This window comes from Dermochelys coriacea, chromosome 11 (genome assembly GCF_009764565.3).
Source record: "Dermochelys coriacea isolate rDerCor1 chromosome 11, rDerCor1.pri.v4, whole genome shotgun sequence".
NCBI lineage: Eukaryota > Metazoa > Chordata > Testudines > Dermochelyidae > Dermochelys > Dermochelys coriacea.
In genome coordinates, this window is record NC_050078.2 from 32,521,396 (window position 1) to 32,538,663 (window position 17,268).

General features: G+C 37.7%; 1 protein-coding gene across 10 annotated transcripts in view; it reads left to right on the forward strand.

Moving 5' to 3' along the window:
- Window positions 1–17,268, forward strand: part of PKP4 (plakophilin 4) — a 231,877-nt gene that overhangs the window by 135,849 nt on the left and 78,760 nt on the right. For all 10 annotated transcript variants that reach the window (XM_043505152.1, XM_038422283.2, XM_043505151.1 and 7 more), the window contains 3 exons: window positions 475–1,033; window positions 8,745–8,936; window positions 12,520–12,736. In XM_043505152.1, the coding sequence (XP_043361087.1) occupies window positions 475–1,033; window positions 8,745–8,936; window positions 12,520–12,736 (968 nt within the window). The remainder of the gene's footprint in view (window positions 1–474; window positions 1,034–8,744; window positions 8,937–12,519; window positions 12,737–17,268) is intronic.

Sequence of the window (17,268 nt, forward strand, 5' to 3'; positions counted from 1 at the left end):
TTTTATCTCTTTTATAATAGAACCATGTATATAACTACAGATAAGATTCAACACTAATTAGTTATTAGAACTGGGGGTGAAAAAGTGTTAGTATGTTAACATAAAAAGAGGCAGAGAAGCACTCAGAAGTACAGAATGGAGGAATATTAGTCTTCAGATTTTGATCTGATATTATGGAACATTCTAGATGGAGAAGAGGTGGAGAATAAGAAAAGATAAGAATAAGAATAAGAATGAGAAGCACTCAACTAATGTGTTTTCCCAGGGAGAAAAACATAATATAAAAGAAATGTAAGAAGCAGAGAGACTGAAAATTTACTGTAAATTTAATCTTTACTTGTGTGGTCATTTTTATACTGTAATGAATGATGTGCTTTTTCCAATGGCTTTCCGGTTTCAATAAAAAATGAAAATAATCACAGGGCCAAAATATTTGAAATTAATAAAACTCATTTTCTTTTTCTTCTTAAATAGCCCTCCGTAAGTATTGCTGCCAACCGAGTGATGAGACGTGTTAGTTCAGTTCCATCCAGAGCACAGTCTCCTTCTTACGTTATCAGCACAGGTGTTTCTCCTTCAAGGGGGTCACTGAGAACTTCTGTAGGAAGTGGTTATGGTTCTCCATCAGTTACTGAATCACGACCTCTTACTTCTAGTGCATATTCATCCACTACATTACCTGTACAGCGAGCAACATCTCCCTATACAACACAGAGACCTGCTTCACCAGCAGCTGTACGGAGGATCAGTTCAGTCACTTCTAGGCAGGCAGCTAACCTCAGTGGAGGAACTTCTCAATACCAAGCGTCTGTCAGAGTGGGCTCACCTCTTGCCCTAACTGATGCGCAGACAGCAGTAGCTTCTCCATCCCAAGCCCAGATGGGATCTTCTTCCCCAAAACGCACTGGCATGACTGCAGTTCCACAGCATTTGGGAACAACATTACAAAGAACAATTCATGACATTGACCAGTATGGACAGCAATATGATATCTATCAGAGAATGGTACCACCACGTCCAGATAGCCTTACAGGTTAGTAAAAAGGTAAAGACACTGCTTAAAACTTGGTGCACACTTTCATGTGTAGAAAATCGGTAATGCAATTATAAATATACAAACTAAACACTGTGGTGTAAAAAAACAATTATTCTAGGTTCTTCTATCAAGTTATAATTGCTGATGTATCAAACAGTGTATTGCATTCATATTTGTGACTGTGGAATTTTATAGCAAATGCCATATTTTCTCTCAGTTTAATAGATTATGATAGTGATGTACAACATAGCATGCTTTCTGAACTTTTATTTTCAAAACTTGGATGAAGTTGCAAGATTCTTCCAAAAAATAGGGACTGGATTAGAAGTTAAGTTGTATCTAAATACATATACAGCTTATATACAAAGTTACAAGTGGTGCGGGTGAACTTACATTAAACCTAACTTTGTTTTAAATAAGTCATTAATATTATTTTATTTTTATGTAGTACTTTTCATACTCTAGCTCATGAATCTCAAAGCACTTCACAACAAATTAAATATTAGCATTACGGTGATTGTGTAGGCAAATGGAGCAGCCAGTATATGTTTAGACATAGCTCATATACAGCCTTGAAAAGTAGAATCTGTTTATTTGAGACGATTACTCCTGAGGCCATTCTGCGCCAAAAAATTAAAAATTCTGCACACGATATTTTAAAAGTCTGCAATTTTATTTGTCAGTAAATAAATGCAGAGGCTCCAGCATAGCAATGGGGAACACAGACCACTGGCTGTATGAAGATGAGAGATCACCCTGCAGCCTCCCCACCCGTGGGACACGGGCTCAATGGTGAGGCTGCAACCGTCCCTGACACAGCACAAGTCCTGGGCCTGCCCCAGAGACATCCTGTGGTCCTGCCCAAGTGTGGGGCAGGCAGGCTCAACCTGGCAGGATCCAAGTGTGGAGGGGCTCTGTGAGGTGGTGGGGGGGATCCAGGTGTGAGGTGAGAGTACTCTGTGTGGGACAGTCTGGATGCAGGTACCTCGGTGGGAAGTCTAAGTGTGGGAGGATCTGGATGTACAGAGGCTTGTTGGAGGGTTTCCATGTGCAGGGGCAATGGGACTCTGCAGGGGCTTCCAGATGAAAGTGGTTGGGTCTCAGTGGAGGAGTCTGGGTGTGGGGCTTTCAGCTGGGGGGGCCTGGGAGCTGAGGGAGTGGGGCTTGGTGGGGTGGGGGTCTGGATGAAGCTAGTTGGGGGTCTGGCATGGAGGTTTGGATGTGGGAGCTCAGGGTCATCAAGGTGGGGATTTGAGTGCAGGGAGCTCAGTGGGGGGTGGTGTGGATGCAGTGGTGGGGGTCCAGAGGCAGGGGGTCTGGGTGCATGCAGACTCCAGATGCAGGGGTTGAGGTTCAATGGGATGGGGTTTGAGTATGGAGGGCTAGGGGTGTTCTGGGTGAGGGTCAGGCTTGGCAGGGGGTCTAAGAATGGAAGATCTAGATGCATGGAGGTTGGGCAGATGGGGGAGCAGGTCCCCGTACAGTGACCCCTCCCTTGCAGCTGAGGAGCAATGGGGGCAGGAAGCAGGGGAGGATGCTGAGCTTCTTGCAGCTGGGGAAGATTTCTGGGAGTGGGTCTGACACAGCCCCAGCCATTCCTTGCAGGGGAATAGGAAGTCTCATCCTTTCCTGCCTCCAGCCCAGCTGGGACTAGCAGCTGATCCCAGCTCAAGGTAGGAGCCACTGGCTGGGATGTCCTCAGCCCTGGGGTGATTTACCTCTCTGCCAGCTGCTCCAGGTGCCTGAAATGATGTACCTGCACAGCAAAGGTGTGGTGTGTGACTGCTCTTGCAGCTTCCCTTTGCTTCCCTGTCAGAAAGTGGTTTTTCTGTGGGGAAGCAAAGAAATCTGCAGGCGACATGAATGCTGTGCATGCACAATGGTGTAGAATTCCCTCAGGGGAAGAAGGTAAATGTTTGTTAGGTTAGTTACTTTAGACCTTGAAGTTGTACTTGGGTATTACCCTTTCTTGTCTCTTAATTTTCATCTAAAAGAGCCACATGTGTGATCCTGCAGTGAAAGCCATGTTATTTCACTGTCAATACAGATTAAAGTGCTTGTTTAATTTTTCTTTATCACTGTGATAGTCCAGGCACTCCCCAGTCTGTTCCTACTGCCACCGCAGGAATTAGCTACCTGCTTCTCCTCTTTCTCCCCTTCTTTTTCATAGGATTAATAATAACCTGCCAACTGATAAGGCAAAAATCAGTATTTAGCATGTAGACCTGAAAGATTTTGCAGTCAAAATGAATACAATTTAGTGGAGTTGGATAACCTTTAATAGTGTGATAGTAACCCTTTATAGTAATAATACTTATTATTTATCTTGTTCTTTACATTTTTCAAAGTACTGTACAAATATTAATGTTTTAGTTTTGTACTGTGAGCAGTTTTACCACCTTAAACACATTGATCCATGGGCATGCACAGCCTTTATGGAAAAGGGCTCATTTGAGTAATTGACAAATCAGAACATTAGAAACAGATTTGTTAATTTTTTTTACTTTTTTTATTTTTTTTTATTTAGTTTGAGAACAGCGAGTAGCAACAGCTACAGTCTAGGATGCAGAACAATTTCTCTTATAACCGCCACTAAAAGCTTTCCAAAGCATTTGTATTTGAAAGTGAAATATTCTATGTTCTGTCTCTGTCCAAAGTTAAATTATTTTTTAAAGTTTGAATAAACTCCCTTCAGCAGTTATGAAAAGATGGGAAATACATTTTTCCCAGTATAAATTAGTTCTTGTGTTTTTTCAGGGGGCATAAAGCAAAAACGCCTGAAACCTTAGACTCAAATTTATATGTGATCAGTTTTCTGACCACTGAGACTAAATGCACCTACTGGACCCACTCTAGGGGAGGAAATTTGGACAGGGAAGAAAAAGGTTAGTACTGCAGCAGCCTCTAGCACAATTCAAAAAATGCACACTGCTGTAAAAGCTGAGAGAGAAGATAGTAGAATGACTGATTTAGCTCCTCTCTTTCGTCTGGGTTTGTGGTCTCAGAAGAGGGTCAGTGTGGTACATGCCATTGTCCTGAGGAAACTGATATGCAGAATGGTTAAATTACTTGCCTGGAAGGTGACATGGTGATCTAGTGGACCTAACTGTAGGTTTAGAAAACCTGAATTTTAATCCTAGTTCTGAGATTAGCTTCCTGATTTACTTTGGATGAGTCACTTAAGCTTTCTGTCCCCACCTTCTAGATAATTTTTTTCTGAACAAGTTTTAATGTCCCTAGAAGCCCTGATGCTGACCAGAAAGTTTCCTCTCAGACATCATAGTAGGGCAGGTTTGAGATTTTTTGAGAAAGGTATTAAAATACAAGTTAAGGTATAATCTTTCTCTAAAAATCATGATTTGGAGTTGTGTAATAATGTCCCTCATTTTATCTACTCATCTGAGTCCAAATATTAACATTTTGTGTAACTATAATTAATAGTTATTAAAATGCAATGCCTAGAATTATGACCTATATACAGGAAGCATGATTGCCATTCCAAGTGAATTTTATAAAATGGATTGGAAAAACTGTGTGAATAAAGTGCTGAATTGTGTGAATTGAAATGTGAATAAAACACTGTTTTGTCTGAGCTATGAACTTTCTGTGGACTGGAACCTTTCACTATTCCTCCTGAACTCCACCTGATTTTGTGAACAAATCTGATCATATTTCTGTATGACTAGTTGCAGTACCTGTATTTTCACTTCTATTTACTATTATTGTATGACTCTTGATTAATTCTGTAGTTTGTGTTTGTGTAATTATTTGTATTTAGGGAGGGATTTTGGATCAATTATGTTTATAATCCTGGGGGTGGGGGGATCTAGCATTAGTGCAACTCTAAGGTTGTGGGGGAGAATCAAAATTAACACATCAGGGAAAGAAGAGTAAAGGGTACAGAGCTCATCTGAGAAACTGATGCATGTGATTGAACCATGGGAGATAGGTATGCAAAGAAAAAGTATATTTGACGATAATCCTCTTAAAGAATATAGTTAAGCCCATGGAACTAATTAAGTGACCCTAAGTCTGGGGACGAAAAGAGAAGAGGAGAGAGCCAAGAATGGAAGGAAACTTGAGAGAGCTCCAACAGAGAGAAAGAGAGAATGGAAACAAGATAATGTCATTGAAAGATACTGAAAGAGTGGCCAGAATGAGAGGAAGAGAACCAAAGGAGGGAGAGCAAGTCACAGAAGCTAAAGGAGGGGTGTATGTCTGATATCAATGGCAGCAGAAAGTTTGAGCATGGAATATAACCCTCAAGAATTAGCCATAAAGAGGTCTTTTCAAATTTTGAGAGCACTTTCAAGAGATTGGAGAGGGCAGAACCAAATTGGAATGGATAAAATACTGAGTCTGAGGTGAGTGAGGTAATACATAAGCTGTAAATAGTCTACTCAATGCCTTTGAAGCTAAAGGAGAATAAGCAATAGTTGTTGGAAGGACAGCAGAGTCAAGGTTAAGATTTTTATATTTAAAAGATGGAGATACAACAGTATATTTGAATACACTTTTACCAGAGGAAAAGAAAGGAAGGTTAGCAATCCAGAAAGAAAATAGGGCCTAGGAGACAGAGAGAGGGGTTGGGGTATTAGGTAAGGTAAAATTATAGATACCTCATTGCTGACCTTTAACAGAATCTCTGGTGTGGAGGACAGGAAACTGCCACACAGGATTTACAAGGGATAAGGGGGAAGCTTACTTAGTGGTACCTGGGCAAAATCTTGTTTTTAGAAAATGTGCAGATCTGGCCATATATATCTTACCAGCCAGTCAAACTACCGAATGACTGAATTTATTGTTAAAAACCAAAGTAAATAATTTATCTTCCTAATAAAGTTACAGTAGACTTTTAAACGTACCCTTATTAACTGACCTTTTCTAGTTAGCTGAAGGATTGAATAAATCTTCAGAATGCATGTGTACAATTATGGCAATATGAACTGCCATGGGATTAGTCATTTTTAAAAATAACTTATAATTAATTAGCTGGATGGATCTTCTATTTTATTTAATTCCATTTTATTTGTGGTGTAATCCTTTGGTATATTATAGCTAAGGATATTAGAAGATGTTTGTATTCTGAAAAAATACTTGCCTTTGAAATGCACTTGTCTTCTTTGCCTTAATGATCAGCTTCTATTTCTAATTGTCTGCATTTATTGTAGCAGACTATTAATATATCACTAACATCTATTTTATTAATAGTAATTATTCCTTAAAACACATTGTGACAAAGTTCCTCCTCTACCTTGGTGGGTCTTGCGCTTATTGGCAGATTTGCTTGCTTTGGAGCTTCACAGTAGCCCTCAGTTTGGCCGTTTTCATGAACCCACAGTCTAGGTCAACTCCTCCTGTGTCTGACCAAGAGTTGGGAGGTTTGGGGGGAACCCGGGCCGCCCTCTACTCCAGGTTCCAGCCCAGGGCCCTGTAGAATGCAGCTATCTAGAGTGCCTCCTGGAACAGCTGTGCGACAGCTAGAACTCCCTGGGCTACTTCCCCGTTGCCTCCTCCCAACACCTTCTTTATCCTCACTATAGGACCTTCCTCCTGGTGTCTGATGATGCTTGTACTCCTCAGTCCTCCAACAGTATGCGTTCTCACTCTCAGCTCCTAACGCTTTTTGCTCCCAGCTCCTTGCACGTGCACCACAAACTAAAGTGAGCTCCTTTTTTAAACCCAGGTGCCCTGATTAGCCTGCCTTAATTGATTCTAGCAGCTTCTTGATTGGCTGCAGGTGTTCTAATCAGCCTGTCTGTCTTAATTGTCTCCAGAAGGTTCCTGATTGTTCTGGAACCTTCCCTGTTACCTTACCCAGGGAAAAGGGACCTACTTAGCCTGGGGCTAATATATCTGCCTTCTATTACTCTCCTGTAGCCATCTGGCCCGACCCTGTCACAACGTATTTAAATATACTGAGATAGGCAAACAATATATATTTTTAATACAAATAAATGAGAACATGTACATCTAGAAACAAAGAACGTAGGCCATATTTACTGCTTTCCAGGACAGAATCACCTGTTCTGTGATTTTGAGAAAGATTGGGGTTCATGGTGGATAATCAGATGAATGAACAAAGATAATGTTAAGGGAGGGTGACTTGATCAGTGTGAACCACATGGGGAACAAGTATTTGACAACAGGCTATTCAGTTTAGGAGAAAGAATGTTATACCACAATCCAATGGCTGAAATTTGAAGCAAGATAAATTCAGACTGGACATGGGCATAAAATTTTAGCAATGAGGACAGTTAACCATTGAAACAATTTATGAAGGGCTGTGGTGGATTTACCCTTACTGGCAATTTTTAAATCCAAGATTGGATTTTTTTTTAAGAGATATGCTCTTGGAATTATTTTGGGGAAGCTCGATGGTCTGTATTATATAGAAGGTCAGACTAGGTGATCACAATGGTCCCTTCTGGCCTTGGAATCTGTGAATTAAGAGCATTTGAGAGGACCTCATTAACTGAATATTCTATGAATTTGTCATGATTTAAATAAATATCAAGAAAATACTTTCTTATAATTGGTTATTTCTCCAGTTAGCCATTCAAATATTGGAAGAACACAAAATGAGGCTAGGACCTTTACATTTAGAAATGCAGTCTTCCTGTAAATGTGTTTTTGTTTTTTTGTGGTAATGAAATAGCCATTAAACATTTGACTCAAACTACATTTGTTACTGCTTGGCTGTAAAGTGTAATATTTTGCAGGTGGCATGATCCTGCTCTCATTGAAGCCAATGAGAATATTGCCACCCATTGACTTCAGCAGCAGCAGGAGGTGAACTTAATATTTCATTTGTGCATAGTTTTTGCAGAATCTTGTAATCCGCTTGGCAGCAAGGTATAGATTGGGGGATATCTTGGAATGGAACTGCTACATTTGTCATCAAAGAGAGAGACATGTTATGTAAGGGTGTTCAACAGTTTGTTGCTTTCTGCTGAGCAGTCATCAAATCCAGAAATAATGATCTTGAACTGTTTTGAAGTTTTTGATACAAAACATTTAAGAACCTTAGTACATTACAACTAAACCATTTGTTAAGCAACAAGTGAAAATCAAATAGGAGTATGAAACAAATTTCTATTCTTTCTTGTTTTGAACTGTTTTCAAGATGTGAATAGGCAAAGTTACAAATAACATTTGAAACTTTCAGAATAAATGTTAAAGTTTCAGGAACAATTTGATTTATCTGCTTGCCTAAATTACATAAAAACCCAGGTTAAAAAAATGTTAAAAATAGAAGTTACTGGTAAAATGATGTCGTCATCATCATCATCGTCATGTTCCTGAAAAGTACTGTGCAAAATCTGGGCACTTCATATTTCCTTATTTAAAAAAAAAACCTTAAAAACAAGCAATAATTTTTCCATTTTACTTCCTTATTACTGTGGAGCACATAAAATCAATTTGCCTAATTAAAAGACTAACAGTAAAATTTCTAAGGGACCATCACAATTCACTTCCTTAATGGGGGCTTTTTTCTGATGAAGGTGGAGCAGAAATATGTCCATTATTTTTTGGGGAGACCCAGGCTGTTGCTTATTAAAAGTAGTCCATACTGATTTCACTGCTGTGCTTTACTCCTAACAATTCTACAAAGTTTAGGCAGAACTCCCACAAGCCTCTGAATTCCAGTTGACTTAAATTGCCATAAATTTCATATCATACATATTTACCTTTTTCTTGCTTCTAGGCTTGAGGAGTTCATATGCTAGTCAGAACAGTCAGCTTGGGCAAGAATTACGTTCAGCTATATCTCCTGACCTACATATCACCCCCATATATGAAGGGAGAACCTATTACAGTCCCGTGTACCGCAGTCCAAATCATGGAGCAGTTGAGCTACACCAAGGGTCCCAGACAGCACTATATCAAACTGGGTCAGGTAGGTGTAGAATTGAGGTTTTTCAGAGTTCCACACGTTTAGATGATTTGCTCCAAAAATTTTCCTTGATTTTCGTATTTGTTTTCTACTTGAGAGAATGTAAATTGTTGCCACACTGTCAATATGCATGATAGATATGTGTTGCTAATTTAAAATAATAGAATAGAAGCCATACATCAGTGAAGAAGAGGAAGAGAGCTAAATCTGAAAGACTTGCACAATAATGGCAGAGAGGATCAAGAAACAGAATAGTTTAAAACGCTCTTTATTCTTTTGTGATGCCTATAGCAAGTACTCAAGATTAAATGCTGATAAGTCAGTTTTGAGCTAGATCAGGGGTTCCCAAACTTGGTTTGTGGTTTGTTCAGTGTAAGCCTCTAGGGGGGCCCCAAGATGCTTTGTTTATCTGAGCGTCTGCAGGTACCACCGCTTGCAGCTCTCAATGGCCGCTGTTTGCCGTTCTCATCCAATGGGAGCTACGGGAAGCGGTGGCCCAGCCCGCGCTGCTTCTCGCAGCTCCCATTGGCTGGGAACAGTGAACCGCAGCCACTGTGAGCTGCAAGCAGCCATACCCACAGACACTCAGGTAAACAAAGTGTCTCCGTGCCTGCCAGGGGCTTACCCTGAACAAGCCGTAAACCAAGTTTGGAAACCCCTGAGCTAGACTCAAAATCTTTTCAGTATTATATAGGTCATAAACTCAAAATAAAGATCGGTCCTTTGCATACAGACAAGACTTGATATGGACCTCCCCCACTGAATTATAAAATTTGTATGTGGTAGCAAACATTAGCAGTAGTATTAAAATGTATCTACATATGTCTGACCTTATGCATACATGTGTCTCACTGTTTTCCTAGATAGAGCTAGACAAAAACTTTTGTTTTGCTTATATCTCCTGCCAAATTTCTGAAAACAAATTGTTTGAAATATTTGTTCTAATCAAATGAAATGTCACCATTACAAGGTTCATTACTGAAGTCATTTTATGAGTCTTACTTTATTTTAGTTTCTCTTAAGACTGGTGACATTTCAGGATACAATAGTATTCTTATATATGTTCACAGGGTTAAACCGAATGCTAAATTTGGGATGGATTTTCTCCTGGACATAATGGTAGAGAACTTGGAGGTTTTTTTTTTTAAAAAAATCATCATTATTTATTTATTTATCTAATAAGCACTGAGTGGTGTTCTGATAGGAATATGCCACATGATTGTGCATTGGGTGTTTTGTTTTGTTTTTTCCAGTGCTTAGAAGATCCTTGTCTTTTCCAGTCTCCTATTTATATGTTATAGCATACTGAAGCATTACAATTTTTCTGCATTCTTCCCCCTGAGTGCGTTTTGCAGTTCTTTGAAGACATATTGGCCAATAATTTACAACCTATGTAGTTCTGCCAGAATTTCTTGGTTTAAACTCTCACTAGCCAATCATGGAAGTGTAGGTCTGGAAGGGGTCTCAATAGGTCATCTAGTCCTGTTCCCTGCACTACTTAATAACTAGACCATTCTGGACAGGTGTTTGTCTGACCTGTTCTTTAAAACCTCCAATGACAGAGATTCCACAACCTCCTTGAGCAATTTGTTCCAGTGCTTAACTACCCTGACAGTTAAGAAGTTTTTCCTAATGTTCAACCTAAACCTCCCTTGTTGCAATTTAAACCCATTGCTTCTTGTCCTATCCTCAGAGGTTAATTAGAACAATTATTCACCCTCCTCTTTATCACAGTGTACTTGAAAGCTGTTAGCATATCCCCACTCAGTCTTCTCTTCTCCAGAGTAAACAAACCCAATTTTTTTCAATCTTTCCTCATAGGTCATATTTTCTAGCCCTTAAATCATTTTTGTTGCTCTCCTCTGACTTTCTCCAGTTTGTCCACATCTCTCCTGAAATGTGGTGCCCAGAACTGGACACAATACTCTGGCTGAGGCCTTATCAACATGGAGTAGAGTGGAAGAATTACTTCTCGTGGCTTGCTTACAGTACTCCTGCTACTACTCCCAGAATGATGGTCGCTTTTTTTGCAACAGTGTTACACTGTTGACCCATATTTATCATATCCTTCCTCTCACTTTTTCCTGTTTTATCAATACAGTAAAACCCTGCTAAATTGCACTGTGCTAATTCATATCTTGCACCATAAAACACGTGGTCTCACCCAACTTCGCAAAGATTTAATACTGGAATGCTATATTGTAAGATCCAATATTAAAATCTAATTACTTTTATATGCTATATGACAGAATATACAATGACATACTATGAAGTACTATCATAAATAATTGCTCAAATAAATTTGTTAGTCTCTAAGGTGCCACAAGTACTCCTTTTCTTTTTGTACCTAAACTGAAATTCTCAAATAAAAGGAAAAGGTATGTGATTGTGATGCATTATTCTGGTTTTAGATCTCTTGTTCACTTACTAATTTGCACAATTTAGTAGTTTACAATCGGTCTCCCAATCATTAGACTGAATTAGGAAGGTTTTACTGTGTAAGTCTTCAGAGTGACAGTTCACAATACCTATAATAATGTTTTTAAACCTTTTAAATTGCTTGTTAATAATTTTGCACCAGCTGAGGCATTCAGAGTAGTATGAATCAGGCACAAGTTTTGCAGTTTCCCTATCCCACCTGCCACAACTAAACTCATGTTTCAGAGTAGCAGCCGTGTTAGTCTGTATTCGCAAAAAGAAAAGGAGTACTTGTGGCACCTTAGAGACTAACACATTTATTAGTGAGCTGTAGCTCACGAAAGCTTATGCTCTAATAAATTTGTTAGTCTCTAAGGTGCCACAAGTACTCCTTTTCTTTTAACTAAACTCATGTAAGCAAAATTGAACCAGGTAAAGTTTGTCAAAGTTTTAGCTCAATTGGGAAACTGAAAAATAAAGTTCTAGTTCAGTTAATATCCTTATGTTTTTTTAGAAGAGCAGAAAATACCATAAGAACACACTCTAATCAAAAAGGTTCATATTCATACCTTGTTTCACATATGAGTGACCCATTTTTGTTTTTCTGAACGATTTGAGATTAGTGCCTTGAAAGAATCTTTAAATCTAATTCAATCCCCAATTAATATTTTGAGCAAGTAGGACAGACTTGCATCTAATTTATGAAAAGGAGAGGCATTAATATCAGGAGAGCTTCTTGTTTTGTTTCCCATTTTTCTTTCTTTAGTATTATACAACACAATCTAATGTTATTAAACACCTCTGATGCTGTTCTATTTGTAACCAGATACCTCTTCAGTTCCTGGTTTACTGCTAATATATTTGACACATGTAGTATTTACTACATTAAATACTGAAACTCTTAATCTTATTTAGAAATAACTTGGGCCTGATCCCACAATAACTTTACTTGTGTAATCAGCCCATTATCGTCGTTGAAACTTTTTCTGTAAGGATTCATCATATGAGAGGTGCTGGGGTCCTATCCAATGATAGCTTTTTAGAGCTCTAGGTATTTCAGTCTCACTTCAACTTTAATTTTGCTTGCTTTTTATTTAAACCAAGAATTGTTTCATAACAAATGTCTATAAAAGGTATCTAACCTATTTTAATATTGATTTTACACTAGGTGTTGGAAATCTGCAAAGGTCATCCAGTCAGCGTAGCACACTTGCATACCAAAGAAATAATTATCCCCTGAACACAACAGCTGCCTATGCGGAACCGTACAGGTCAATGCAGTACCGACTGTCAGAGTCCAGTTATAACAGACTACAACATGCAACGCCAGCAGATGATGGTACAACAAGATCTCCATCCATAGACAGCATACAGAAAGATCCTAGGCAAGTCCAACTGAGCTTTCAAGAATCATGTACCATTGCAAGAATTATCTGATTCTAAAATTGTTCCTTGATTAAATAGAAACACTTCGTAGTGCATTTTTCACTTCTGTATTATACAGATCATTGTGATTAATTTAGGTTTAATGAGTAACAGTTTATAAAATTATTCAGAAATTGAACCAGTAAGTGCTTTGCTTTTACTTTGCTACAGTAATTGACTGTTGCATACATTTGTGTTAACAATTATTGTAATTCTCTTCCAAGTTTATTTTAGGATATCTAAAAGGAAATTTCATATACTTTGAGGAATATTTGTGAACTTGAAAGGTTTCATTTGGTTTTATTGAGTATTTTTAATTAAATTGTCACACGTTTGCCAGGTTTTGAAAATGAGTAAGTACATATCTAAATATACTAGATCGTTCTATTTATGAAGAGCTTTCATTATAAGGAAAGTTGCTTGGAAATCTTCAGAATAAGTGTACCATTTTTTAAAGATAGAAAAAAGTTGCTTCATATTAACAGAGAACAAATGCATTTAAAATGGAAATGGAGACTGTTTTTCTGGTATTACCTATTCAAGTAGTCCTGTAGACAGTAATGGGCCTACTTGCATGATAGAACAAACGGGATTTGGCCCCTATTAGTAAACTTTCAGACCGCTTCTTTGGGTCAACTTAATAGCGCTACAGACTTTAACAAGCCATGTTTGTGATATCTGGCCATTGGTGCACTTTTAACATGTAGCCCATTAGCTTGAGCCACATACTAAATATTGATTTACAACAGTTGTACTCAGACAAGTGACTCTTTGTGAGTGCAAAAAGAAAAGGAGTACTTGTGGCACCTTAGAGACTAACAAATTTATTAGAGCATAAGCTTTCATGAGCTACAGCTCACTTCATCGGATGTAGCTCACGAAAGCTTATGCTCTAATAAATTTGTTAGTCTCTAAGGTGCCACAAGTACTCCTTTTCTTTTTGCGAATACAGACTAACACGGCTGCTACTCTGAAACCTGTCATTTTGTGAGTGCAAGTGGCTCTTTGATGTCTGCAGCAGCTCTTTACAGCACATGATATTAAAACACTGTATGATTTAATTATTAACCAATTGGGATGCTTTTATTATGTTGTTAACCAATTGTAGAATACTTGGTCAGTCATTTTGCTGTGAGAATAATATATAGTTATAGCTATAAAATAGTAAATGAAAAAATTCACACTACTGTGGCTCTTTTGGGTAATGGTGATTGCTAATTTGGCTTCTGAACCACTGAGGTCTGAGTATCACTGATTTAAAATATCTATTTGAGGAGTAAGGTACTGTTTCTTCAGAGTAAAGGTGACTGAACCAGGTCTTCAAAAGTATCAGAAAGACAAAGAGCTTGTCTACACTTGGAAGTTTACTGAAATAGCTATTCCAGAATAATTATATTGGTAAATTTCAAAGAGTAGACAAGCCCATAGACTCATTTTGGTGAAAATAAAGAAATGGTATGCATTATTCTCTAATCTGTATATTAGAACAAAAGAGGGAGACCGTGAGAAATCTTTTTCTTTGTCTCATTAGTATATTTGTTGTATAAGTTGTAAACACAGTATTCATAGGAAGCCAATTACCATCTTTCTCCATGGCCTTGTAATACTGTATTAGTCAAAATATAAAATGGAGTCTGAGCTACAGTACACTGAGCAATAAATGCTTTGGGAAATATAAGAAGAATTCTTATGCTGTATAAAATTCCCATCTCTTATCCATTATCCAGATCTTGTCTTTCCCTGTGACAGCCAGACCCCTCTTAAGGTAAAAAGTATTGCACAAGTTAGGTTTTATGTCTTAAAATTTGCTATGCTATAGTATCTTGACTGTTAGCAATTTAACAGCATAATAAATATTCCATAAAATATAAAGTAATGAGAGCATTCAATTGAAGAACTAGTTAGAAAGAACTAATGTGTTAGAAAGAACTAATATTAACCTCTGGATTCTCTAAATCAAGAATTTTCATGTTTTTATAAAATATTATGTATAGTATGATAATTTCATAGTCTGATGGTTTTTAAACTATTATGACTAGTTTGATTATCTGAAATGTTCCCTGTAAAACATTTTATAATAATGTGTATATATAATATAAATTGTAGAAGCAACCACACTTATTGAAAGTGCAGCCCACAGACTGAGTTTCAGAACCATATTAAAGAAACTCTTTAAAAATTATGCTAAACTCTGTTTATTTTTAAGAAATATACTATTTTCAGAATTACTCCTCTGGTTCTTCATGATTCTATTCTTGAAGTTTAGTCAACAATAGTTGTTTATTGTGACTCTTGACTGAAGAAAATTTATTCTGTTATGTCCAGTATCTGACATTATTCACAGACTATCACCCACTGTTAACGATGCTTCTGAAAAAAATTGTAGCCTACCCTACTTTATATTTGTGAACAATTAGGTGTGTAGGTACAGATAAAGCTGTCTTGAGTGCAGTCAGTCCCATCTTCATTGTTTCATCACTAAAACAAGAAATGCACCTCATTTGTTTATCTCCAATGCCTGATCTCGATTTTTTAAAAAAAAAATTGTAATATTCAATAACTGACTTTAAGATGTTTTAAAGAGACATTAACAGTACATGCATGTTACTCCAACAGCTAGGGATGACATCTTTATCATCATATAGCCACTTGTTTCATTTTAAAGGTTATCAGACATGTGGCTAGATAAAACCAAGAGAGCTTTACAGTACAGTTTGTTTCTATTTTATCTTTAAACTGGTGGAGTGACCTCTGGAAATTATAATCTGGCCCTTGGATTGTGAGGTAATTGAGGCAGCTACCAGATTCCCTCTCTGTCTTTAAAACACCTTTCACACTTTTGGTTCTTCTATAAAATCCATTTAAAATGGAGCATCTTAAATTGCAGCCAGTAGAATCCATGGGCCTGTCTCCATTTAAAAAGGAGAACAACCAAAAATCTGCTCTGTTATAGTCAGACTACAATGGCAAGGTTGACAAGTTTTAGACACTCCTGTTTTAAAAAGAGACTAACAAACATGGTTTATGTTACACTCCATTGTTTGGAATGCTCCTGTTTGTCGGGGGACAAACTACAGGGCAAACTCAAGTATTGTGCAAAAGTCCACAGAGTTGATTGACGTAGTTCCTGACACCCCGACTGGACAGGGTTTCCCTGCAACAGTCACATTAGGCCCCTCAGGGCTATCCGAGGCAGCACAGACAGCCCAATAGTCTTTTTGTAGTAAAGCAAATGAACAGTCACAAAACCAAAAGCAATAGGCCTGTGTCAGGCTTATCTTCTTCCAGAGGGCTCTGGCAGTCAGGAGTCTCCGTGGAGGTTCTGGTCTGGTCCTGTTCTCCCTGGTCAGTGCACCTACTGGGCTGTCCTCTTCCCTTTTTAACTGGCCCGTCATCTGACAGTAAGTGAAGGTATAGCAGGGCAGGGCTGAGTGGGCCCACTGTAGCTCATTAATCCTTGTTGTGTGGGGTTGGTATACCCAATCAGATCCCTGAATCTTGAAAATGAAATATCTTTTTCCATCAGTTTTGTCATTTTTTCCATTTGGGGAATCTTGATATAGTTCTTGTGTTTCTAATGGAGACAGTTCATTTCATTTCACTGACTCACTTGTACTCTTGTCTTAATGATGTCAGCAAGAATAAGTGTAGCTCTAGGAACAGTGTTTGTCTGCTAAGTACTACTGCTGAGCCAATAGAAGTGCAGTATTACTGTTTTGTGTAGAACCTACAAAAAAAAGCACTCCTAAAATTCCATACCATTGTTAATAATAAATCCTTTTATTATTAAAACAGACCTTTAAAAAATCTAATTTACTTTTCACCACTAGAACTATTTCTTTGCTTTCTGCATTATAATTTGCTTTCACAGTGAAACAGATTTACCTTGTGTTTAGTCTGTTTTAACTGCTGGGGTTCATATGTACTACCATACTGGTGCAACCTCTACTGCTGGAAAATGTTTGAATCCAAACAACTGTTTCCATTGAAATATTCCATTTGAAATATAAAATAGCAATTAAAAATATATATTATTATTATTAGCTATTGTTCACATCTTTCTTAATATAGGCAATATTTAAAATTTGAGCCCAAACTTACATAATTTGTATCTTTTAAAAGAGGATATTTAGAAGGTCAACAACAAAATTGATAAAATTATATGTCACATTCTGAGTCTTAACTGCTTGAAAGGATTACTTTGGAACAACATTATCATTCTTTTCTTGGAATTTTAGTTGCTTCACTTGTTTGGATTTTCAGCAAGAGTAAGCTCTCTGTACTGTTTTGTTTAAAATTCTTTAGAAAGAGAAAATAGCCCAACAAATATCACTGAATCAGTTCCTAAAGTTATAAATGTCATGGTTGTGTCTAATGACTTGCCAGATTTTTGGCTACCTAAAATAGCTGTGTCCTTGGTGAAACAGATACAATAAAACTAGTTATAAGTCCACAGTCATTGGACATTTCAAGCTTCTACATCCTCGTGGTA